This window comes from Trifolium pratense, linkage group LG1 (assembly GCF_020283565.1).
Source record: "Trifolium pratense cultivar HEN17-A07 linkage group LG1, ARS_RC_1.1, whole genome shotgun sequence".
Lineage (NCBI taxonomy): Eukaryota > Viridiplantae > Streptophyta > Magnoliopsida > Fabales > Fabaceae > Trifolium > Trifolium pratense.
This window is the reverse complement of record NC_060059.1, coordinates 23,098,839-23,119,377: the sequence shown is the minus strand read 5'-3', so window position 1 is coordinate 23,119,377 and position 20,539 is coordinate 23,098,839. Positions and strand designations below refer to the sequence as shown.

Here is a 20,539-nt window from a genome sequence, read left to right as displayed (position 1 = left end):
AAGCAATAAGCGTACGAATGTACAACAAAAAAAGACAGACACAACTGGCACACACGCTCACTCGATCTGACTGCACAGACCGGCTCTGATTGACACATAACCCCCACAGTCCGAAGACGACCTGCTCTGATACCAATTGTAACACCCAAACCCGTTAATTAATTAACTCTGCCTTTATAAAATCTTTTTATAAAATACGCAGCGGAAAATTGAAAATATGCTTATAAAGCGCTGGTTTGAATACTACAAGCTTCATTCAAAGATAATACTAATACAATTAAGGGTAAATGATCATTTACCCCCCTGCAAAATAAGGAAATTTTCGTTTACCCCCCTGCACAGATTTTTTTTCTGTTTACCCCCTTGCAAAAAATAGATTCTCTCATTTCGCCCCCTGGGTGTACAGCAGGACAAGTGACTGTGCAAATTTGCTGACGTGGCTTGTACACATGGAAAAAAATCATTTATATTTATTTTTAAATTCCACGTCAGATAATATTTTTTTCAAAAAAAAAAAATTAAAAAATTTTTTTCCTACAAAATTTAAAAAATGAATTTTGTTTTTTTTTTTCTTTCAAAATTTTAAAAAAAATTTCCCAGAAATAACTTTTTTTTTCGTACAAAATTATTGAGTATTTTTTTCCTAAAATAAAATAAAAAACGAATTTTCTTATTTTACTCCAAAAATAAAGATTTATTTTCAAATCTTTTTGAATTAAAAAAAACAGAATCTTTATTTTGCGTCATGATTGTATTTGTTGTCGTCTTCTTCAATCGCCGAAATCATCTTCTACATCATTATATTGTCTTCTGCTTCTTTATAATTTTCTAGTTTTAGGGCAAATGGTTTTGATAGAAGAGGAAAACACCATTAAAACTTGTTTTTCTATTTTATATTTTTTTTTGAAAATCTTTTTCTATTTTTTTTAATTCAAAGAGAATAACAAAAAATAAAGTTTTGTTTTTAAAAAATAAAGATTATGTTTTTTTTAATTCAAAAAGTTTGAAAATAAATCTTTAAAATTTTTATTTCGGAAATAAACTTTATTTCGGAGTAAATCTTTATTTTGGGAGAAAAATAAGAAAATTCATTTTTTTTTTAATTTTGGGAGGAAATTTTTTTTTGTTGGAAAGTTTTTTAAAATCATTTGTATGAAAAAAAAATTAATTTTTTTTGTAGGAATTTTTTAAAAAAATTTTGGGGAAAAAAACAGATTTTTTTTTTATTTTGTAGGAAAAATATTATCTGATGTGGAATTTAAAAAATAAATATAAATGATTTTTTCCACATGTACAAGCCACGTCAACAGGTTTGTATAGTCACTTGTCCTGCTGTACACCCAGGGGGCGAAATGAGGGAATCTATTTTTTGCAAGGGGGTAAACAGAAAAAAAATCTGTGCAGGGGGGTAAATGAAAATTTGCTTATTTTGCAGGGGGGTAAATGATCATTTACCCTACAATTAATTAGTAAAATGTTTGAATAAACAACACAAATCTTCGCATCGACACGATGCGTCATTAGTCGTACAAAACGGATACATTTTCAAAATGAAACTAAACCAAACAGAGTGTTCTCAAAGGACTCTATATAGATATAAAACCCCTTTTTCCCGTGTCTCAATCAGAGCAGAGCTTCACCATTTCACTCGGACGAGGCTAACACATAACCTGTCAACCTGGACCCCCAAAGGTCCAGCAAATAACACAAAGCAGAGAGTTAGAAAACATAAACATAAATATAAGTGTGAGTAGTATACTACACACTTCACACGCTATCATACATTTCTAACTCACGCACATACATCATCAAATACGACTACCAATTAATCATTCATTTACAAACACACAAATCATATAGTTTCACGTCTTCTCGGACACTACCAAAGTGTTCATTTTATAGTCATGACGGACTCTACACTTGTTCATTTTATAGTCATGACGGACTCTACACTTGTTCATTTTATAGTCATGACGGACTCTGCTCACATACCAAGACATGGCAACAATCACAGTATTAAACAATTAGTAAATACCAAAGCTTAACACATACGGAAAACACATTACAATCCAATCAGATAATGTCACATAACAATTATCAAGTATATGTACATTTACCCTAATGAAATCTAATGCCATTTACTCATGTCATGTCCCCTAGACACAACTAATGCATGTGGTACCATTTCCACGTTGTTCAGATTTTAGTCATGACGGACTGTTCAGATTATAGTCATGTACGGACTGTTCAGATTATAGTCATGCACGGACTCTACATCAGTTTTACATCATGCAGGATGCTGTCAGTTTTACATCATGCAGGAGGTTCGTCACCCCATTTAAGATGAACTAACAGTTTTACATCATGTTGGATGCTGGCCAACTTAGACCATCTCATTCAGTTTTACATCGTTGCTGGATGGTGTCAGTTTTAGATCATGCAGGATCATCATCAATACAGTTTTAAATCATGTCGGATCTCGGTTATCATCAACCATCTCACTCATAAAGAGGAGTCACACAGTTTTATATCATGTTTGGATATGGGCTCTAGATTTCGGATAACATAATCCCATCTTCGGCCACTTTTGGAAAACATAGTCCATTTACTCTATTGGAATACACATGATTCCAATATCACAATTTATTCATAAATGCATGATTACTTATAAACACATCAAATACATGACGCTCTCTAGCTCGAAGCTAATTATTCATTGATACGAAAACACAATTCCAACATCTATCATATTAGGATAACACAATATCCTATTACTCAATTTATAATTATTCACATGATAATTATCTGCATACTCATTTTTATACACACAAGGTTTCATTTACACTTATGTCATAAAACATACATCATTCTCTTATCATTGTAAATTAATGCTAAAACATATACATACTCACTTTAAGCTACAACTTATTGCATACACATTTATCAATCATATAACGATTAACAATAAGCATTAACAGTATCAACATGTATCAACAATCATGTAAGGATACCCTTAAACCATGTTACAAGTGCCTAATTACACTTATAAACATCAACAAAATTGCTGTCACAGAGGCCTTCGCTGAGCGAAGGCTCAGCGAGACATGGCGAACCTCACCAGGAAGTCACCTGCTCATGGCGAGCATTGGCGAGCTTCAGCGAACATGTTCGTTATAGCGAACTCCTGGTCGCTTAGCGAACTACACCAGAAAAGAATATCTGTTCTTGAGTTTTCTAAGGCGGTTTAACATGGAATCCACTCAAAAATCCATCTAGACATGTTATAAATTCTTATAAACAGCTAATTCAAGCATATATGGTATCTATGAACATTAATTAACACTCACAAACACCCACATACATCACACTTACAAATTCATACCAATTTCTTGCATTTTAAGCAAGTTTAACAAAACATGCAAATCATTGATCAAACATCTACATATACCCACTTTCAACTCCCCAAAGTTGTTTACCTCATCTACCATGAGTTCACTACACATGTTAGGATCAAAAGAATCCATTTTCCATTAAGAAAGTCACCCACAAAACCCATAAGAAAATAGAGTGGAAAGAGTTTGGGAGTGGAGGAATCGACATCCTCCCCTCTTTCGAATCACTCACGAATATGTAATCTAACTCTCATACCTTAGTTCGACGATTCCTCGAGCTTGCTCTTCTCTTTCTCTCCCTCATGAGCTCCTTGCCCTAGCTAAGCTCTTGAACTTCTCATGGATTTGTAACTTATGAGACTATTCACCCAAACTTATGCTACTTATAGCTCCCTCAATGTTTACTAACTCTTGGCCCAATAGACTAAGCCCAATTGCTTCTCACACGCCCAAAAGCCCAAACAACATAACTTCTCGCTCACTAACTTATGTTTGCGTTACTTAAATATTCGTCGCTTAGTAAAATAACTAAATGACAAATATTAAATTTTGGGTCGTTACAAGATACAAGGACGGAAACCAAAAACATGCGAATTTACAGGAATGAATCGTATATTTAAGCCATAAAAAAATAAATGTCATTCATTTTCAAGGTTTTTTCTTGATAGTGAAGACAACTATCCGAACAACCTACTCCTTACCTCATAGTCAAACTCGCATAGGTAAGCATCCCCTCAAACTTCTCCAAATAAAAATGTACTCTTTGTGGTATTTTCAATTTTCACATGTGCATCCAATCACTCGGAACTCTATTTTTTTCATTGTCCAGACTCCACTCCACACCAATACGCCGATTTCACGGTGTAGATGCATTTGTTGTTGAATTTCCATACGAGCCTATCGCCTCTACATCAATTGCCCTAAGTTTTGTGAATTTCCTGCTCATCCCCTTCGTTCAACACTCACTCTATGACATTCCAATTCCAAAATCCAGCCAAATTGCTATACAGGTAGTCTAAATAACATGTCCTTTTTTATATTTCAACAATTCATTATAATATGGCATTCCAAAAACAACACTGCTGAAAATATCAACACCTCAACACAACACAACCTCCTCCGCTGCCTCTGGTGCTCTGGTTAATCCCACTATAGGGATAATAACCTTGACAAATGTTGGGAAGGGAATAGGACGGGTGTCACCTGCGATTATGTGGAACATCATGTTAAACATAATACTTCAAAAAGGTAGGGAAACATAGATCTCCAGAAACTAACCACCTTATCTGAGAAGTGTTTTCATATCCAAAAGCAAACCACCTTATTTCTATCTTCAAGTCTTTGCTATTTACAAGTGACAAGTGCAAAAAATTAACTTAAAATACCTTGGAAAATGGACTACATATCATTTTTATATGCTAGTAATTTTAACTTTGGTGCATCAAACATTAAATTTATAATTACTAAATACTCATTGTGACCACCTCATTGTCTCTCAAAGATCTCCCAAATAATTTGAATCAATTATGCAGATGAATAATCTGTGACTGTGAATGATGTAAAATGTAATGAACGATGATAGAAGCAACAACTCTGACTAACATACCAATTTATCAAGTTCACCATACATCAATAATAAACCATGAAATCACCGATATCCAAAATAAGGATAAAATACATATAGATAACAAGATCATAAATTAACATATATGTTGTAGTTGAGCCTCTAGCTCAAGGTCACTTAGCACAACATCTACATCCTAGTATTGAGAAAAAGGAGATATCAAACTCTCAACGTAGATGTTTGGTATCACCGGATCATCATTGATGTTTTGAATTTTAGGAATGTTAAAAGTATCATTTCTAAAATCATAGATAACCAAACTAAATTTCTTCCTCTTCGAAACCTGCATCAGCACTTGGTCATCCTCTGAAACATATAGCACCCTGCTATATGCATAAAACTCGGGATATGTCATGTATGGAACACTTAACAATTTAGTCCAAGACTGCTCATTTCCATGTTCCTTCATAATCCAAAAATCAGAATAGTTGGGATGTTGAGAGATGATACACAAGCAACCCTTCAACTCATGGATGACCATGTTAGAGTTGTATTTCTCGTTAGAGAGAGGATGCAAAAGCTTTCGATATGAATCTTCTTCCAAGTTAAGCGAAAGAATGACCCTAAATAATTATCAACATCGTATACCAACCAATCAACGGTGTAGTCACTAACAGATATGCCCACTCCACGTAAGCGGGAATACGGGATGCTTTGCATCCTTGTCCAATGATTAGTACCAAAAGTATGACTATGAACATTAATTTGATTATTCTTAGCCAAAGAAACAGCAACAATCTTATAATTATCAGTGAAACGATGATACATTAAAGTATAATTGGTTTGTATATAGTGATTTTGTGGTGGATTTTCCAAAGGAGGCAATAACTTAAACTTTCTAATGGAAGGGTTAAAAACAAGAGCTGACAATGCACTACAAGAAAAAAGGAATATCACGACAGGCAAACTGCAGCGGTTGCATTCTAACCGTCGTCGCTTTTCCCTTTTGTGGCAGTTACTGTAGCAGTTCCTTTCCGCCGTCGCATTTTTCCCCCTTTTGCATCTTATCTCTCTAATCTACCCAAACACTTCATTAACCCAAATCCCTAATCGATTTCAGTTTTCCTTCTCGTCTCAGATCTGTACTCTTCGAACCCAAATCGATTTCAGTTCGTCAAACCCAAATCACTTCATGCCTCAGATCTTCGATTTCTCTCTTCACACACCTTGAATCCCTAATAAATTTCGAAATTTCCCTATCTCACGGTATGCTTAACTTCGAAATTTCGATTCATTATGTCTTCTCAACGCTCTCTGCTTTCTCTGATTTTGTTTTCATTGTAAACAGTAAGTTGGTTGATTTCATTGTGATTTTGTGCATATACGTAGTTATTCGAACCACCTATATGTGGGGTTTTCTATGATTGCTTGATTTCTAACAGTTGCATTTTGTTTGTACTAACTTTTGTTTGATTTTGTCACTTTGTTCTTATATTGGTGTTTACTATTTTTTGCTTTTGTTTCTAGTTGTGTAACAAGATTTCTAAACCCCTATTTATGTTGTTTCTAAACTTGCATCGGTTAATTGCTAAAGCAGTTTGTGTAATATTTATGAACATCTATGAACTCTGATTTTGATGTGTTTGTTGGAGTGAATTTGAATTAGGGGTTGAATCATGATGATGGAGTGTTGTGTTTGGGATTACACCTTTTCAGTTTCTCCAAATGTAAGATTTTTGTAAGTTTGGCGTGTGTATTGCAAAAAGTGATTGTTTATAGTTCCAGTCACCATGTTATTGTTCCTCTTTGTATATGCTCCTTATTAGATTCTTATTAGTTTTAAATGAATTTTCACTTTGAATTTGAAAAATTTGACAAGGTTGCTGCATGTTAAGTTGAGACAGCTTTATGCAAGATTTGCTTCAAATGTTGGGACTGATTCTTAGAAGAGTGATTCTGGCAAGAGGAACCCCAACAACCAAATGCTTGGAAGGCCTGTGAGTTGCAATGGAGGTATAGTACTTTGTATGTAATTGTATAATCATTCTTGTTAATTATTGTAATAAGACTTCACCTGATTGGTTTTGCCATTTTGCAGGCTTGCAATAGCTTTGCAGTAACATATGTTCCATTAGATGACACTCTTGGTATGTCTTTTCTTCCTTCTCGGACTTGTTTGGATTAAAATCTTAATTAAGCAATTATCATATAAGTTCTTACGTATAAGCTAGTTTATAGTAAAAGATAAATAAACTCAAATTATATTCATATATAAGCTATCTTGAAGAGTTTATAGAAATAAACTAAAAACAACTTATGAACATGTCATAAGTTTCTTCCATAATTAAGCTCTCACAAAGACACAAAAAGTCTCGTAAATGCTTATGATAGTAGAAAACCTCAAATAAGTTAATCCAAACAAGACAATGTGATTTGTTTTATCATTTCAAACATATCCTCTGAAGAAACTTTGGTCATAAACAAGAGGATCGTTTAATGACTTTAATTAACATTTGTTTATGCTTAACAAGTCCTTATGCTGTGGAGTTTATCATAAACCATGCTGAAGTTTCAATTGCATTTCTACAAGAAAATAAGATCCCATCAGTATGTGCTAGTTCTTTCTTTGAGCTTAATGTTTTGTTTTCACTATTGAAATATGAAATGTCTTCCACATTTAATTGTTCTACTGTTTAAATCTTCTGAGATAGAAATAAGCATCTATCTTTTTATTTCTTCCTAAACTAACATTTATTTTCATAGATTTTGTCATGTCTTGATCACTGTTCTTTAAATCTCAAAAGTAGGTCAAGCATTATTGTCTTATTTACTCACAGTCCAGATTTTGTCATGTCTTGCTTTACCTGAATCATCTTTGAACTTTTCTCGCTATGACGGTATCAGGTCAGTGGTTGACTCCCCATGTAACCCCCCTCTCTCTCTCCCTCCATATACACACACAACTGAACACAGTGTTTTGTTGTGTTCTTATTTTCATTGATAAATAATTTTGTTTGGCTTGGATCCATTTTCTCTATTCTAGATATGGAAACAAGTTTACGCTGATTAGTTGGACTCTCTCTTTGGAGATTCCTAAGCCAGAGGGTTAAGCTCTGAGGTACACTCCTTTCAATCTTAATTTCAAATTTGGCTGGAAGAATTTTGGTAGCCTTACGTATTATACAAATGCCTATACAAAAGAAATGATCTAATTTGCTTAAAAATGAAAGTCCAATTTGACACGGGTTGCTAATATTTAGTTGGCTTTCTATTTTATTTCATTTTCAGGTGACAACGAGAGGTTTGGGATCTATAAGAAGACGTTTTATGTGAGTTAATGTGTTACAAGCAATAACCGCTACAAGTAATAGCTTTAAGGAGGCACTAAATCAAAATAATATCTTCATTTCCCTTCAGCTGCTAATAAAATTGGTAGGCATTTGCATATATTTCTTTTGGCATCATTGCACATTAGTGATGCCTATAGTATTTATTGTTTCATATTCTTTGACATTTGCAGGTAGAAAGAAAACTGATCTTTTGGCTAAATATGTTGGTGACTTCATGACTATAAGTATTTTCATTTTTCTTATTGGCTAGATTTTTATCTCATATTTCTGATTTTATGTGAACTGGATAAGTTAGGTTGAGGTTTCCATTACTGGTATTCAACTTCACCAACAAATATGAGGTGCTCGTCATATTGTCACAAAGCTAGTAGTCATGGAGTTGCATATGGGAAATGAAGCAGGTCATGGAGATGCATATTTTTAATTTTAGTGTTTACCAAAGAAGAATAGATACTTAGATATCATAATTTTGCTGTGTTTGTTATTAAGTTTGAACCATTAGCAAACTTAGTATTTTTTTTTATACTTAAGTAGTCATGCATATAGATTGTTATGCTGAATTTTTGCACTATGTGTGTAAAGCTACTGGAACTCATTTGAATTCGAATTTAATGTATGAAATTCCATTTAAATTTGAATCGTTATTTTATTTTGAATGCATGTTATTTTTCTATATTTTGGTCAATATTATTTTTCCATTGATGATCAATAATTAGGAGTAAAGAAAAAAAATTGGTGTAAAAAAAAAACATTTAAAAATTTGGGAAACAAAAAAAAAACAAATAGCGGCGGTTTTAACCGACGCTGAAAGCTCAAAAAACTGGAATAATAAATTCAAAAAGTGGCGGTTACGAACCGCCGTAAATATCATAAAACCGACGCTAACATCCTACCGGCGGTTATTCCGACGGTTTGCTATAACCGTCGATGTATGACCTAGCGACGCCGCTTGTTGCAGCGGACGCCCAACCGCTGCAGTAAGCATTTAGCGACGGTTTAAACCGACGCTAATGGTTTTTTTCAATGGACGCCGCTTTCCAACTTCCTTGTAGTGATGCATCGATCCCAAAACAGAACATGCCGTCACGGGAGGAAACTCCCCCAAAATTGCATCCTTTATTAGGACTGAGAGGGTACTTTATCTGCGTAGTAGTAACAGTGGAGAGGTTGTTGTTGAAAAGAGAAGACATTAAAAAATCAGATAGAATGAACTTACGAAAGTAGGAGGGCAAAGGAGTTAGGATGATGTGGAGGCGGTCGGGAAGTGTGGTTGACAACCGAAAGTGCTTCTTTTGAAATTTGGAATCTTGAGAGATGAGATAATTCCATGACTTGCAGACGCAACAGAATTGGAGAATGAATTTCACAGGGATCCAACATAGGATTTCTGTAACCAGATCGAATGGAAGAGTGGGCAGAGACGGCGCATCAATTGAATTGTCTGGAGTTGTGGATGAGGAAGAGATCGGTGTTAGATTTTCCTCCGTCGGTGACTGGTAAGAAGCGCCGTCGTTTTCGCCATCGCCTTTGCTACCTGCCGTCATCATTACTCTGAGTCCAAAAGGAAAACACGGCAGTGGCGGGGAGTCAGAAAAAAAGATTGGGAATTTTTCTTATCAAAAAAAAAAAGAAAAAAAGATTGGGTGGGCCGCTAAAATAATTATACTCCCCTCGGTTTCAAATTAAAAAGAGTTTAAAGGGAAAACAGAGAAATTAAGGGTGTATCTTGGTTCCCATGTTTCGTTCCCAGTCGGTGACTAGTATATTTGTTCCCATGTTTCGATCCTTCCCAGTAAAACACAGCGTGTTCGAATTCTAACCCCTTTTAAAATTTGTTTAGAATATTTACTATTAATTTTTTTTTTTACAAATATGATTTAGAAGTCTGTTTTATTTGTAGCTCTATATATAGAGTCATGTAAGCAAGTGTATAAATAGCAAAAATTGGAGGAAAAACGAGTTCACTTTTTAGATCGCAAACTACGGGAATGGATTATCTACGGCCACTGGACCATCCAGTGACATCACATCCATCAAACAAAATTGAAAAAGAAAAAAGTTGATGAGAGAGATGAAGTTTAATGGTTTTGATCAACACTTGAGAGAATCCAGTGGAAAACCCACTGGATAGGATCCATTCCCGCAAACTGCAAACTGAGTTCGCATTCTAGGATGCGAATCTTATAAAAATCAAATTTTTCTGTCCTCTTCACCCTTCTCTCATCTCCCATGAAATAACTTTGAATAAAACACAATTCGCAAATTAAAGTGTGAACCATTCATTCACATAATTCATATTTTCTGTCAAACTTATCAACTCTTGTATCTTTGATACATGTCTATTGTGAGGATAAATGTAAACTTGATCATATCAAATAAAGTAACAATTTAGTATAGTTATATTTACAGTGTGTGTGATTGATCGATAATGTCACAACTGCTCCTGTGCCAAATTAAAATATGATATAAGATAGTGGCCACATTTTTATAAGGTTCATTAGTTAAAGTGTAAAAGTGTAAACTAAGTTCGCTCTCTAAGTCTAACTAGCCAACTGTGTTTTAGTTCACTTTCTAAGTAGCGAACTTTGTTTCAGTTTGCACTCTAAGTAGCGAGTGACACTATTTTATACTCAAACTCAACGTTTGTGCCCTCATGAATGAAAGAAAAACATGAAATAAAGAGTTCGCTTTCTAAATAGCGAGAAGGTTATTATGGTAATTCAAGGGGGTGCATGAGGAATTCTAGAGGGCGCAAAAAATAGATCTCAAAATCCTATTGGAACTTTCACATATAATCTTGGGCTTCAAAATTCTCAATCATTTTTTCCTGCCTTGAACTTTCACAATTTTGACACCCTGATTCAACTTCCCTTTACTATTTCATGTTAGAGATCTACTTTTCGCACCCCCCGAGACACTCAGTCACCCCCTGGAAATCCCATTATACCCCTCTCGCTATGTGTGGGGCGAGCGTTAAAAAATGAAGAATTGCTAAAAACACCGTTCGCCAGGTATATGGCGAGTAAATGGACGATGGTTGCTCGCCCTGGGTGTAGCGAGCGGTGTCGGTGGTAAAAAACACCCCCCACTCAGTCAAAACATTGTGCCACATGGCACAACGTGATTGGACACGAGGGAGGCTGTGACATAGCACCAACCAATCACAATGGAGCAGAAATGCTATAAATGGCAAGGCTTTGTGTGAAAAAATTTCACACCACTCTCTTCTTTCCCTTCTTCTTCATTCTTTTTCTGTCAAATTTTTTTCCTTTGTTTTAGTTGTTGTTTTAGTTACAGTTATGTGTAAACGGCGGCATAATCCGTCGTCGCCTAATCATAACATTTTTATCGGTGTTGTTTTATCACTAATTGAAATGTTATGGTAGTCGACGGTGGACTTTTTGCGTCCAAATTAAAAATGTTATGACTAGGCGAAACAAACCCGAGTTGTCATGGGACATTGAGGCATGACAATGTATTTTGGTGTTAGATTTATTAGTTTTATTTTAACGTACTTTTTTTGTCTAACGCCAAACTCGGGGAAATGAAGACTCTAGCAATTAGGGTTTCTTCTCTTTATCAAGATTTCCTGTCAATATCATACACACGTTTCCTCTTCATTTGTAATGTACTTTTTTTGTTTAATGAAATGAAATTTCTCTTCCTCTGCAATTTTCTGTAATTTTCTATTCTGTTACAGATATATTTCACTGTATGTGTGGCGAACTGTTAAATATTTCGCCATACATACAGCGAACTGTTATTTATTTCGCTCTGTGTATGGCGAGCTTACGTAACTAATAACAAAAGAGAACAAAATTAATTGAATAAAACAACATTAATTAAAATTAACTTATCATTAACATTAAATTAACAAGACATTAATTAAAAAAACAGTTAAATAACGTAAACTAAGGATCAGATAAATTAACTGCGTAGACTTCGTCCTCTTCGGGTCGTACCATGAGAGCTGCGATTTCGTCGTAGGTCCACGGACGTGTCGGACGGATCATGCAGGACAATATATTTTCGACAGATCTAACCAACTCCGCGTCCAGCTCGATCGGTACATAACTCCTGTACTCTGAGAAAACAGAGAACATTGTTCTCACATCGTCGTTGTTATGAAGTTTGACGTGTGTGAACAACATTGTTCCGTTGTTTGAAATCCTCGACGGACGACGGTACTCGACATCAGTTACCGTTCTTGGATCTCGGAAGTTGAGACGTCGGTTGATTTGAGTCAGCTGCTGCTTCAGATCACTGAGTGAAACTTGTTCGTGAATTCGAAACAGATTCGTGTTTCCGCCGTTGAAGTAGACTGCGGCTAGGCGGGTGTTTGGTTGATATTCTACACTCTCCATATTTTTTTTTTGGTTTGAGTTGCTACTGATCCAAATACCCATATTTATACACCTTCCCACCAATTTTAGACCACACACATGTCTGTGTCAATAGTGGCCACTCAATTTCATAACGCTCGCCTTGTACGTAGCGAACTGTTAGTTGGTTCGCCTCACATATGGCGAACAAGCAGGGTTGATCGCCCTACCTATGGCGAACTATGACTTGCTCGCCTCACACATGGCGAGATATAGCAGGTCTGAGGGCCAGAATGATGCCCATGTTTATACACATCTATCCAATTTTGGACTTTCCTGTTTCGTATCAAATCTAATCAAAAATTCACAACCAACAACATTTCAAATATTGAAATAAACAAGCATCAAAAGGCAAGCATATGAAATACATATTTACATAAACATCATGTTCACAAAATACATTATCCGGGAAATTAAAACACCATGATCAAATGTTCACAAAAACATATATATACAACAGCATAATGTAACACTACTGCTCCTGCTGCTGTTCCTGCTGCTCTGGCTGCTCTTCTGGATGCTGCTGACTACTAGTAGTGGATCCCGAAGCAGTCATCCTCCGCCTCCAGGTCACGTATCAACTCCTCACCCTCAACACCTGCATCCTCCACATCAACATCAACATCATCAGCACCAGCAGTAGAAGATGAACCACCCTCACCCGCCTTCTTCGTATTCCTTCTCTTAGGAGGATGTTCCTCGGCGTTTTTCCTCCTCGCCGATGCCGTGACCTTAGTCGGCCGACTACTTTTAGCTACTTCATCGCTCTTGTCTCCCTTACCACCCTCAGCAACAGTCTTTCGCTTCATTTATAAACCCTAAAACCACAAACAAAAGCAAAACAGTCAAGGCAAAATCAAACTCAGTCAAACAGATCCAGAAGGCTCGCCTCACATACGGCGACCAAATTCATGCCGCTCGCCTCACCTAAGTCGAACGGAATCAAAAAAGCTCGCCCCACAACGGGCGAACTATAGCAGCGTAAACTAAAAAAAAAAAATCGAAAGAATTTGCATGAAACGTCAAAATGTGGCCGTACCTTGTGTTAATCTTCAATCCTTTGATGTTTTCGACGGCAAACGAGCAAGAATCAAGCGATTTGACCGGTGTTTTCATCAAGGGCGATTTTTGGAGGGTTTGTTTGTTTTTTGATTTTTTGTAACTTCTGCAGAAATAGGGGAAGAAGGTGGGGGTCTTATATATAAGACCCGCTCGCCACACACAGGGCGAACCATTTTTTAAGTTCTCGCCTCATTAGTAGCGAGCGAGTGTCTGATATGGGGGGTGGTGACTCTGAAGGGTCAGTCACCTTTATAACGCTTGCCCTATTGAGGGCGTGTGGTTGCTCGCCCTCAATAGGGCGAGAGGGGTACAATGGTCATTTCAGGGGCTGTTTGAGTGTACTCAGGGGGTGCGAAAAGTAGGACTCTTCATGTTATTAAGTGGGGTATCAATCACTCTTCTATCTCTATGTAATGTTTATGTATCATTCAGTATATGGAATATTCGTCATAGCCTCTGTAGTTTTTGAATTTTCAATTTTCACATGTGCATCCAATCACTCGGAACTCTATTTTTTCATTGTGCAGACTCCACTGCACACCAATACGCCGATTTCATGGTGTAGATGGATTTGTTGTTGAATTTCCATAGAGCCTATCCTCCTCCTCCACATCAATTGCCGTAATAAGATTGTGAACGTCCTGCTCATCCCCTTCATTCAACACTACCTCTATGACATTCCAATTCCAAAATCCAGCCAAATTGCTATACAGGTAGTCTAAATAACATATTAAAACAATTCATTAAAATATGGCATTCCAAAAACAACACTGCTGCCAATATCAACACCTCAACGCAACACAACCTCCTCCGCTGCCAATATCAACACCGCAACGCAACATATCTCCAGAAGCTAACCTCTTATTTGAGAAGTGTTTGCATATCCAAAAGCAAACCACCTTATTTCTATCTTCAAGTCTTTGCTATTTACGAGTGACGACAAGTGCAAAAAATTAACATACAATACCTGAGAAAATGGACTACATATCATTTTTATATGGCAGTAATCTTTAACTTTGGTGCATCGAACATTAGATTTATAATTACTAAATACTCAATGTGACCACCTCATTGTCTCTCATAGATCTCCCAATATATGGTGCAAAATTTGAATCAATTATGATGATGATTAATACGTGATTGTGAATGATGTAAAATGTAATGAACGATGATAGAAGCAACAACTCTAATTAACAAATGAATAAAAATAACATAGCAATTTATCAAGTTGACCATACATCAATAATAAACCATGAAATCACCGGTATCCAAAAAAAGGATAAAATACATATAAATAACAAGACCATAAATTAACTTATACGTTGTAGTTGAGTCTCTAGCTCAAGGTCACTTAGCACAACATCTAAATCCTAATATTGAGAAAAAGGAGATATCAAACTCTCAACGTAGATGTTTGGTATCACCAGACCATCATTGATGTTTTGAATTTTAGGAATGTTAAAAGTATCATTTCTAAAATCATAGATAACCAAACTAGATTTCTTCTTCTTCAAAAACTGCATCAGCACTTGGTCATCTTCTGAAACATACATTGCCCTGCGATATCCATGAAACTCGGGATCTGTCATGTAAGGAACACTTAACAATTTAGTCCAAGACTGCTCATTTCCGTGTTCCTTCATAATCCAAACATCAGAATAGTTGGGACGTTGAGAGACGATGCACAAGCAACCCTTCAACTCTTGGAAGGCCATGTTAGAGTGGTATGGCTCCTTAGATAGAGGATGTAAAAGTTTCCGATAGGAATTTTTTTCCAAGTCAAGTGAAAGAATATGCCATAAACAATTATCAACATCATATACCAACCAATCAACGGTGTCGTCATTGACACATATTCCCATCCGTAGGCGGCAATAAAATGGAACACTTCGCATCCTTGTCCAATAATCGGTACCAAGCATATGACTGTGAACATTAAGTTGTCTATTCTCGGTCAAAGAAACAGCGACAATCTTATAATTATCGGTGAAAAATGATACATTAAGGTATACTTGGTTTGTATATAGTGATTTTGTGGTGGGTTTTCCAAAGGAGGCAATAACTTAAACTTTCTAATGGAAGGGTTAAAAACAAGAGCTGACAATGCATCAATCCCAAAACAGAAGATGCCGTCACGGGAGGAAACTCCCCCAAAACTAAGTTTTTTAGTAGAAAGGAGAGTGTACTTTATCTGCGTAGAAGTAATAGTGGAGAGATTGTTGTTGAAAAGAGAAGACATTAAAAAATCAGATAGAAGGAACTTACGAAAGTAGTAGGGCACATGAGTTAGGATGAGGTGGAGGCGGTCGTGAAGTGTGGTTGACAATCGAAATTGCTTCTTATGAAATTTGGAATCTTGGGAGATGAGATAATTCCATGACTTGCAGACGCAACAGAATTGGAGGAGGAATTTTACAGGGACCCAACTTAGGATTTATGTAACCAGATCGAATGGAAGAGTGGGTAGAGACGGCGCGTCAATTGAATTGTGTGGAGTTGTGGATGAGGAAGAGATCGGTGTTATCTTTTCCTCCGTCGCTGACTGGTAAGAACCGCCGTTATTTTCGCCATCGCCTTTTCTACCTGCCGTCATCATTACTCTGAATCCAAAAGGAAAGGAAAACACGAACGAATCAGATCGTGCTACCACTACCCTCTTTCTAGTTTAGATTGGGGAAGTTTAGTCAGAGTTGGATGTACTTGCAAAATCTATTCTTGGATTTTATAATAGTTCACATTAATATATTTGAGTAATATTTATTTTGATAGAGAATATTTGAGTAATATTGCACCATTTAATAAGTTTCAACAATATTGTTGTTGTGTTCTAGGGTATGTTAACTAAAAGTAGAATTGTTTCATTGGAATGTGTGATAATTTGACTTTTAAAAAAAGGGCAAATTACACTAACCTCCTCTAAGGTTCATTAAAATGTCACTTACACCCCCTTTATTTTGTAACAAGACACTATAACCTCCCCTACTTAATTTTAACCTAAACAATAACCTCCCCTACTGATTTAACACCGTTTGCCTCCGTTAAAATAGGTTATTCAACTTCCAAATATGAAATAGATAGATCGATTCTTTCATTCCCTTTCTTCCAACCACTAAGTTTCCTTCCACTTCCCTTCCATTTTGTTTCTCGTTATTTTCCTATGTTTAAACTATTAGATGTGCAATCTGAAATTTGTATTCATGCGGATCTTGGGATGCATTTTAAGCCAAGTTGTTGGCTTGACAACAAATTACAAACATGAAGCTATTTGTGGTGCTAAAAAATTGCAGCAGCACCTGTATCAATAATACTCAAAGGGCAATATCATAGATCTTGTTCAAAACTAATATCAAGCAGCTACATAAACTGCCCCGTAGTTTCTTTTCAAATGGTACAGACACAACAAAAATGTGAAGAAATTAAAGGCAAAAATTATTGATATTAGAATTTGGTTCAAATAATTTATGGGCAAAATGCAAAAGGGAAGACACAATTCTAAGATTTGCTCCGACTAGGGATGGCAAAAATATCCGTACCCGCGGATATCTGTGGATAAAATCCGCCACGGGCACGGAGCGGATAGTTTAATGGATATCCGCGGATAAAATAAATAGATATTTCAATTATCCGTATTTAATGGATACGGATGCGGGTTTAATACTATCCGTACCCGCGGATATCCATACCCGCTAATAAATTAGTAAAACTACTTAAATGTCCCTATTTAAATATAAACTGTAGTATTTTTATCATATTAAAAAAAATAGTCTTCTCATATTTTTATGTTTTCTCTTCATATTCAATAGAGAAAACTTTTCATGTTATTTTTTCATCTTTTGAAGTAAAATTTTTCATCATCTTCTTATAACTTTTCATTTACGATAAAAAAAATTCTAATTTGTCATTTCATCCATGGATATCTGTAAATATTCACGGATATCTCAAAATCTGTGGATTACCCACTTAACGGATACCCGCACGGATATGGAGCGGACACGGATATCATATTTATCCAACGGAGTGGACACGGATATCATACTATCCGCATCCATGGATATCCATTGACATCCCTAGCTCCGACACAGTGTAGGATTGTGTTTTTCTCATTAACCGTGCTAATGGTGTTAACTTAAGGGGAGGTGAGTGTTTTTTCATAATTAGAGGGGGTGTTTGTGTTATTTAGTGAAAACTTGAGGGAGGTCAATGTATTTTCCCCTTAAAAAATGAATACACAAGTTTTGAGAAAAATATTTCTACTTTGAGTTATTTATCATGTGTGATTAAGGGCATATGTTAGCCTTTGTTTAAATTTTATACTATTTATCATTGAATTTAAATTACTCTTTTTTTACAGAAATTTTTTATATCATATAGGTTACATATATATTATATTTTATAAAAATCTAAAATCAATTTGTGTCTTATTGTAAAATATATAGGTTAAATTTATATTTCAAATAAGATCATATTGAAATTTAAGATTTATTTTTATTTAAAATTTGAATTTGTTTCATGTCTCGATTGTTTTTTATTTGTTTTTATTTAAATAATTGATTTTCACATATTTTTAAGTTTCGTTTGAGTTTTCTTCTTCGTGGTTTATTCGTCCGGTGTTGTTTTATTCTCCTCGAGTTGTTTGTTTTGATATTCGTCTTGGTATGGTGTTTGTTTGTTTTTAAGATTTACAGATTTGCTTCGTTTCAAATTCAGTACGGATTAAATGACTTTAGCGTCTTCAACGTTGCATATCCAGATGCATGACTATTACAGACATTTTAATTTTGTAAAATCAAATTTATGTTTTGTCATTAGGCCGTTTTATGCTACTCCCTCCTATTTTTTTTAGTGTCCAGTTAGAATAATAACACCAAATTAATAAAGTGTATTTTTGCACTTTATCTTCCTATTATACCCTCGTTTTAATTCACCAATAAAATCCTATTTTTTTCACTCTTTCCAATATATTTAATATATTATGTATCAAAACAAAAACAAAAATTTAATATGTTATGTACCAAAAAAATAAAAATAAAAATAAAAACTTTAGTTTTCCAAATATATAACATTAATTAGTTTTATTGAAAAAGATAAGAGAATTGACAAAAGGTATAATTGACAAATTGTACTCTTAAAAACACAAAATGGACAGTTAATTAGAAACGCTAAATGTATTAACTCGGATGTTGTGAGCTTGTTTGCAAAATCATCCTTATTAGTTTTAGCGAGATTGAATATGTAATGATTTTGATTGATGTATTTTACAAATTTGAATGAATGAAAGTTACTTTTAGTAAAAAAAAATAAATAAATTAAGATTTATATTTCCGTTTAGAATATTTAAAATTTGTTTAGAATATTTAGGATTAATTTGTTTTTTACAAATATAATTTAGAAGTATGTTTTATTTGTAGATCTATATATAAAGTCAGTCATGTAAGCTATGAGAAAAAGAGAACAAGAAAAAATTGAATTTGAGAGTCTTCTCTACCATCAAATTCATCGCCACAACTCTTGTAAAGGATCTATTGAAAATGGATTAATTTCATAGGTATTAAATTTAAGGGTAGATGATAAGTACGTACCTATCATTGTTAACTTCTTAAAGTCTATTTGCATTGCACTTGCAGTTGCAGCAACAATGTCAATAGCTTCATTGACCATTTTCTGACAAACAAAAATATGTTCTATTGGCAATCACTCTCTCAATGTTATGTGTACTAGGATTTAGTATATGGAATATTCGTCGCAACTCTGTACTTTTTCTTACCTTGTATCGCAAACCAATTTCAAGACAGCTGAACTTAACTTTCACCATGTTTTCTAGTAGGGGTTGATTTGGTGGAGACATTTGTTTCAGTTCAAGATGTAACTTTATGAGATCTTTATTCACTTACATACAAAAGGACTAGAAGAGTTATAGATTCGATTCAGCGAAAGAAATAACCCACACAGTAATTCTCTGTAATTGGCAGAAGGTAATGCTGCAAACTTTCAGAAAGACAAAGACCATAACATTAAAGGGTTTGTATGGTAAAAAAGTTAATTTTATGGGGTACATGATGCTAAGGGGTTTAGTAGTTTTGCTCTCTGCTAAGGAATCTTGAGCCTGTGTGAGGAAGAAAATGTTTTGGGCTTGGTTTACCTACCATTAAGCCACAGAGAAAAATCAAGGAAAGGTAGAAAGATGCCGCCAAAAGTGTTAAATTAACTAAGAGACAAATTCACAATTATTTTGCCTTATTCTAGAAGGACTATTAACCAAAAGATACAGGGACAGAAACCAAAAACACACGAACTTACATGAAAGAATCGTATGTTTAAGCCATCAAAAAATAAATGTCATTCATTTTCAAGGTTGTTTTATGATAGTGAAGACAACTATCCGAACAACCTACTGCTTACCTTGTAGTCTAACTCGCATAGGTAAGTTTCCCCTCAAACCTCTCCAAATAAAATGTACTCTGGTATTTTCAATTTTCACATGTGCATCCAATCATTCGGAACTCTATTTTTTTCATTGTCCAGACTCCACTGCACACCAATACGCCGATTTCACGGTGTAGATGCATTTGTTGCTGAATTTCCATACGAGCGTATCGCCTCCACATCAATTGCCCTAACACTAGTGGAAAAAACACTTTTTAAATCGGTTCGTGGAGGTTATTTAAATCGGTTGGGCGACAGATTTAGAAGCCGTCGATTTAGAAAGTTTTTCGCTTTTAAATCGGATCTTGATCCGATTTAAAATCTTTTATTAAATCGGTTAGTCTGATTTAAAATCGTTTATTAAAT

At 35.1% G+C, this 20,539-nt stretch overlaps 1 protein-coding gene and 1 pseudogene across 1 annotated transcript; both read right to left on the bottom strand.

Moving 5' to 3' along the window:
- Positions 1–5,120: 5,120 nt before the first annotated feature.
- On the bottom strand, positions 5,121–9,850 carry LOC123890532 (annotated as a pseudogene).
- Positions 9,851–12,217: 2,367 nt separating this feature from the next.
- LOC123890528 lies at positions 12,218–12,670 on the bottom strand. The gene has a single exon (XM_045940160.1). The coding sequence runs from the start codon at positions 12,668–12,670 to the stop codon at positions 12,218–12,220; it is 453 nt and encodes a 150-aa protein (XP_045796116.1).
- Positions 12,671–20,539: the final 7,869 nt, after the last annotated feature.

Bases quoted from the DNA above. Each gene is read 5' to 3' on its own strand.
- LOC123890528 (XM_045940160.1), bottom strand. From the start codon at position 12,670: ATGGAGAGTGTAGAATATCAACCAAACACCCGCCTAGCCGCAGTCTAC.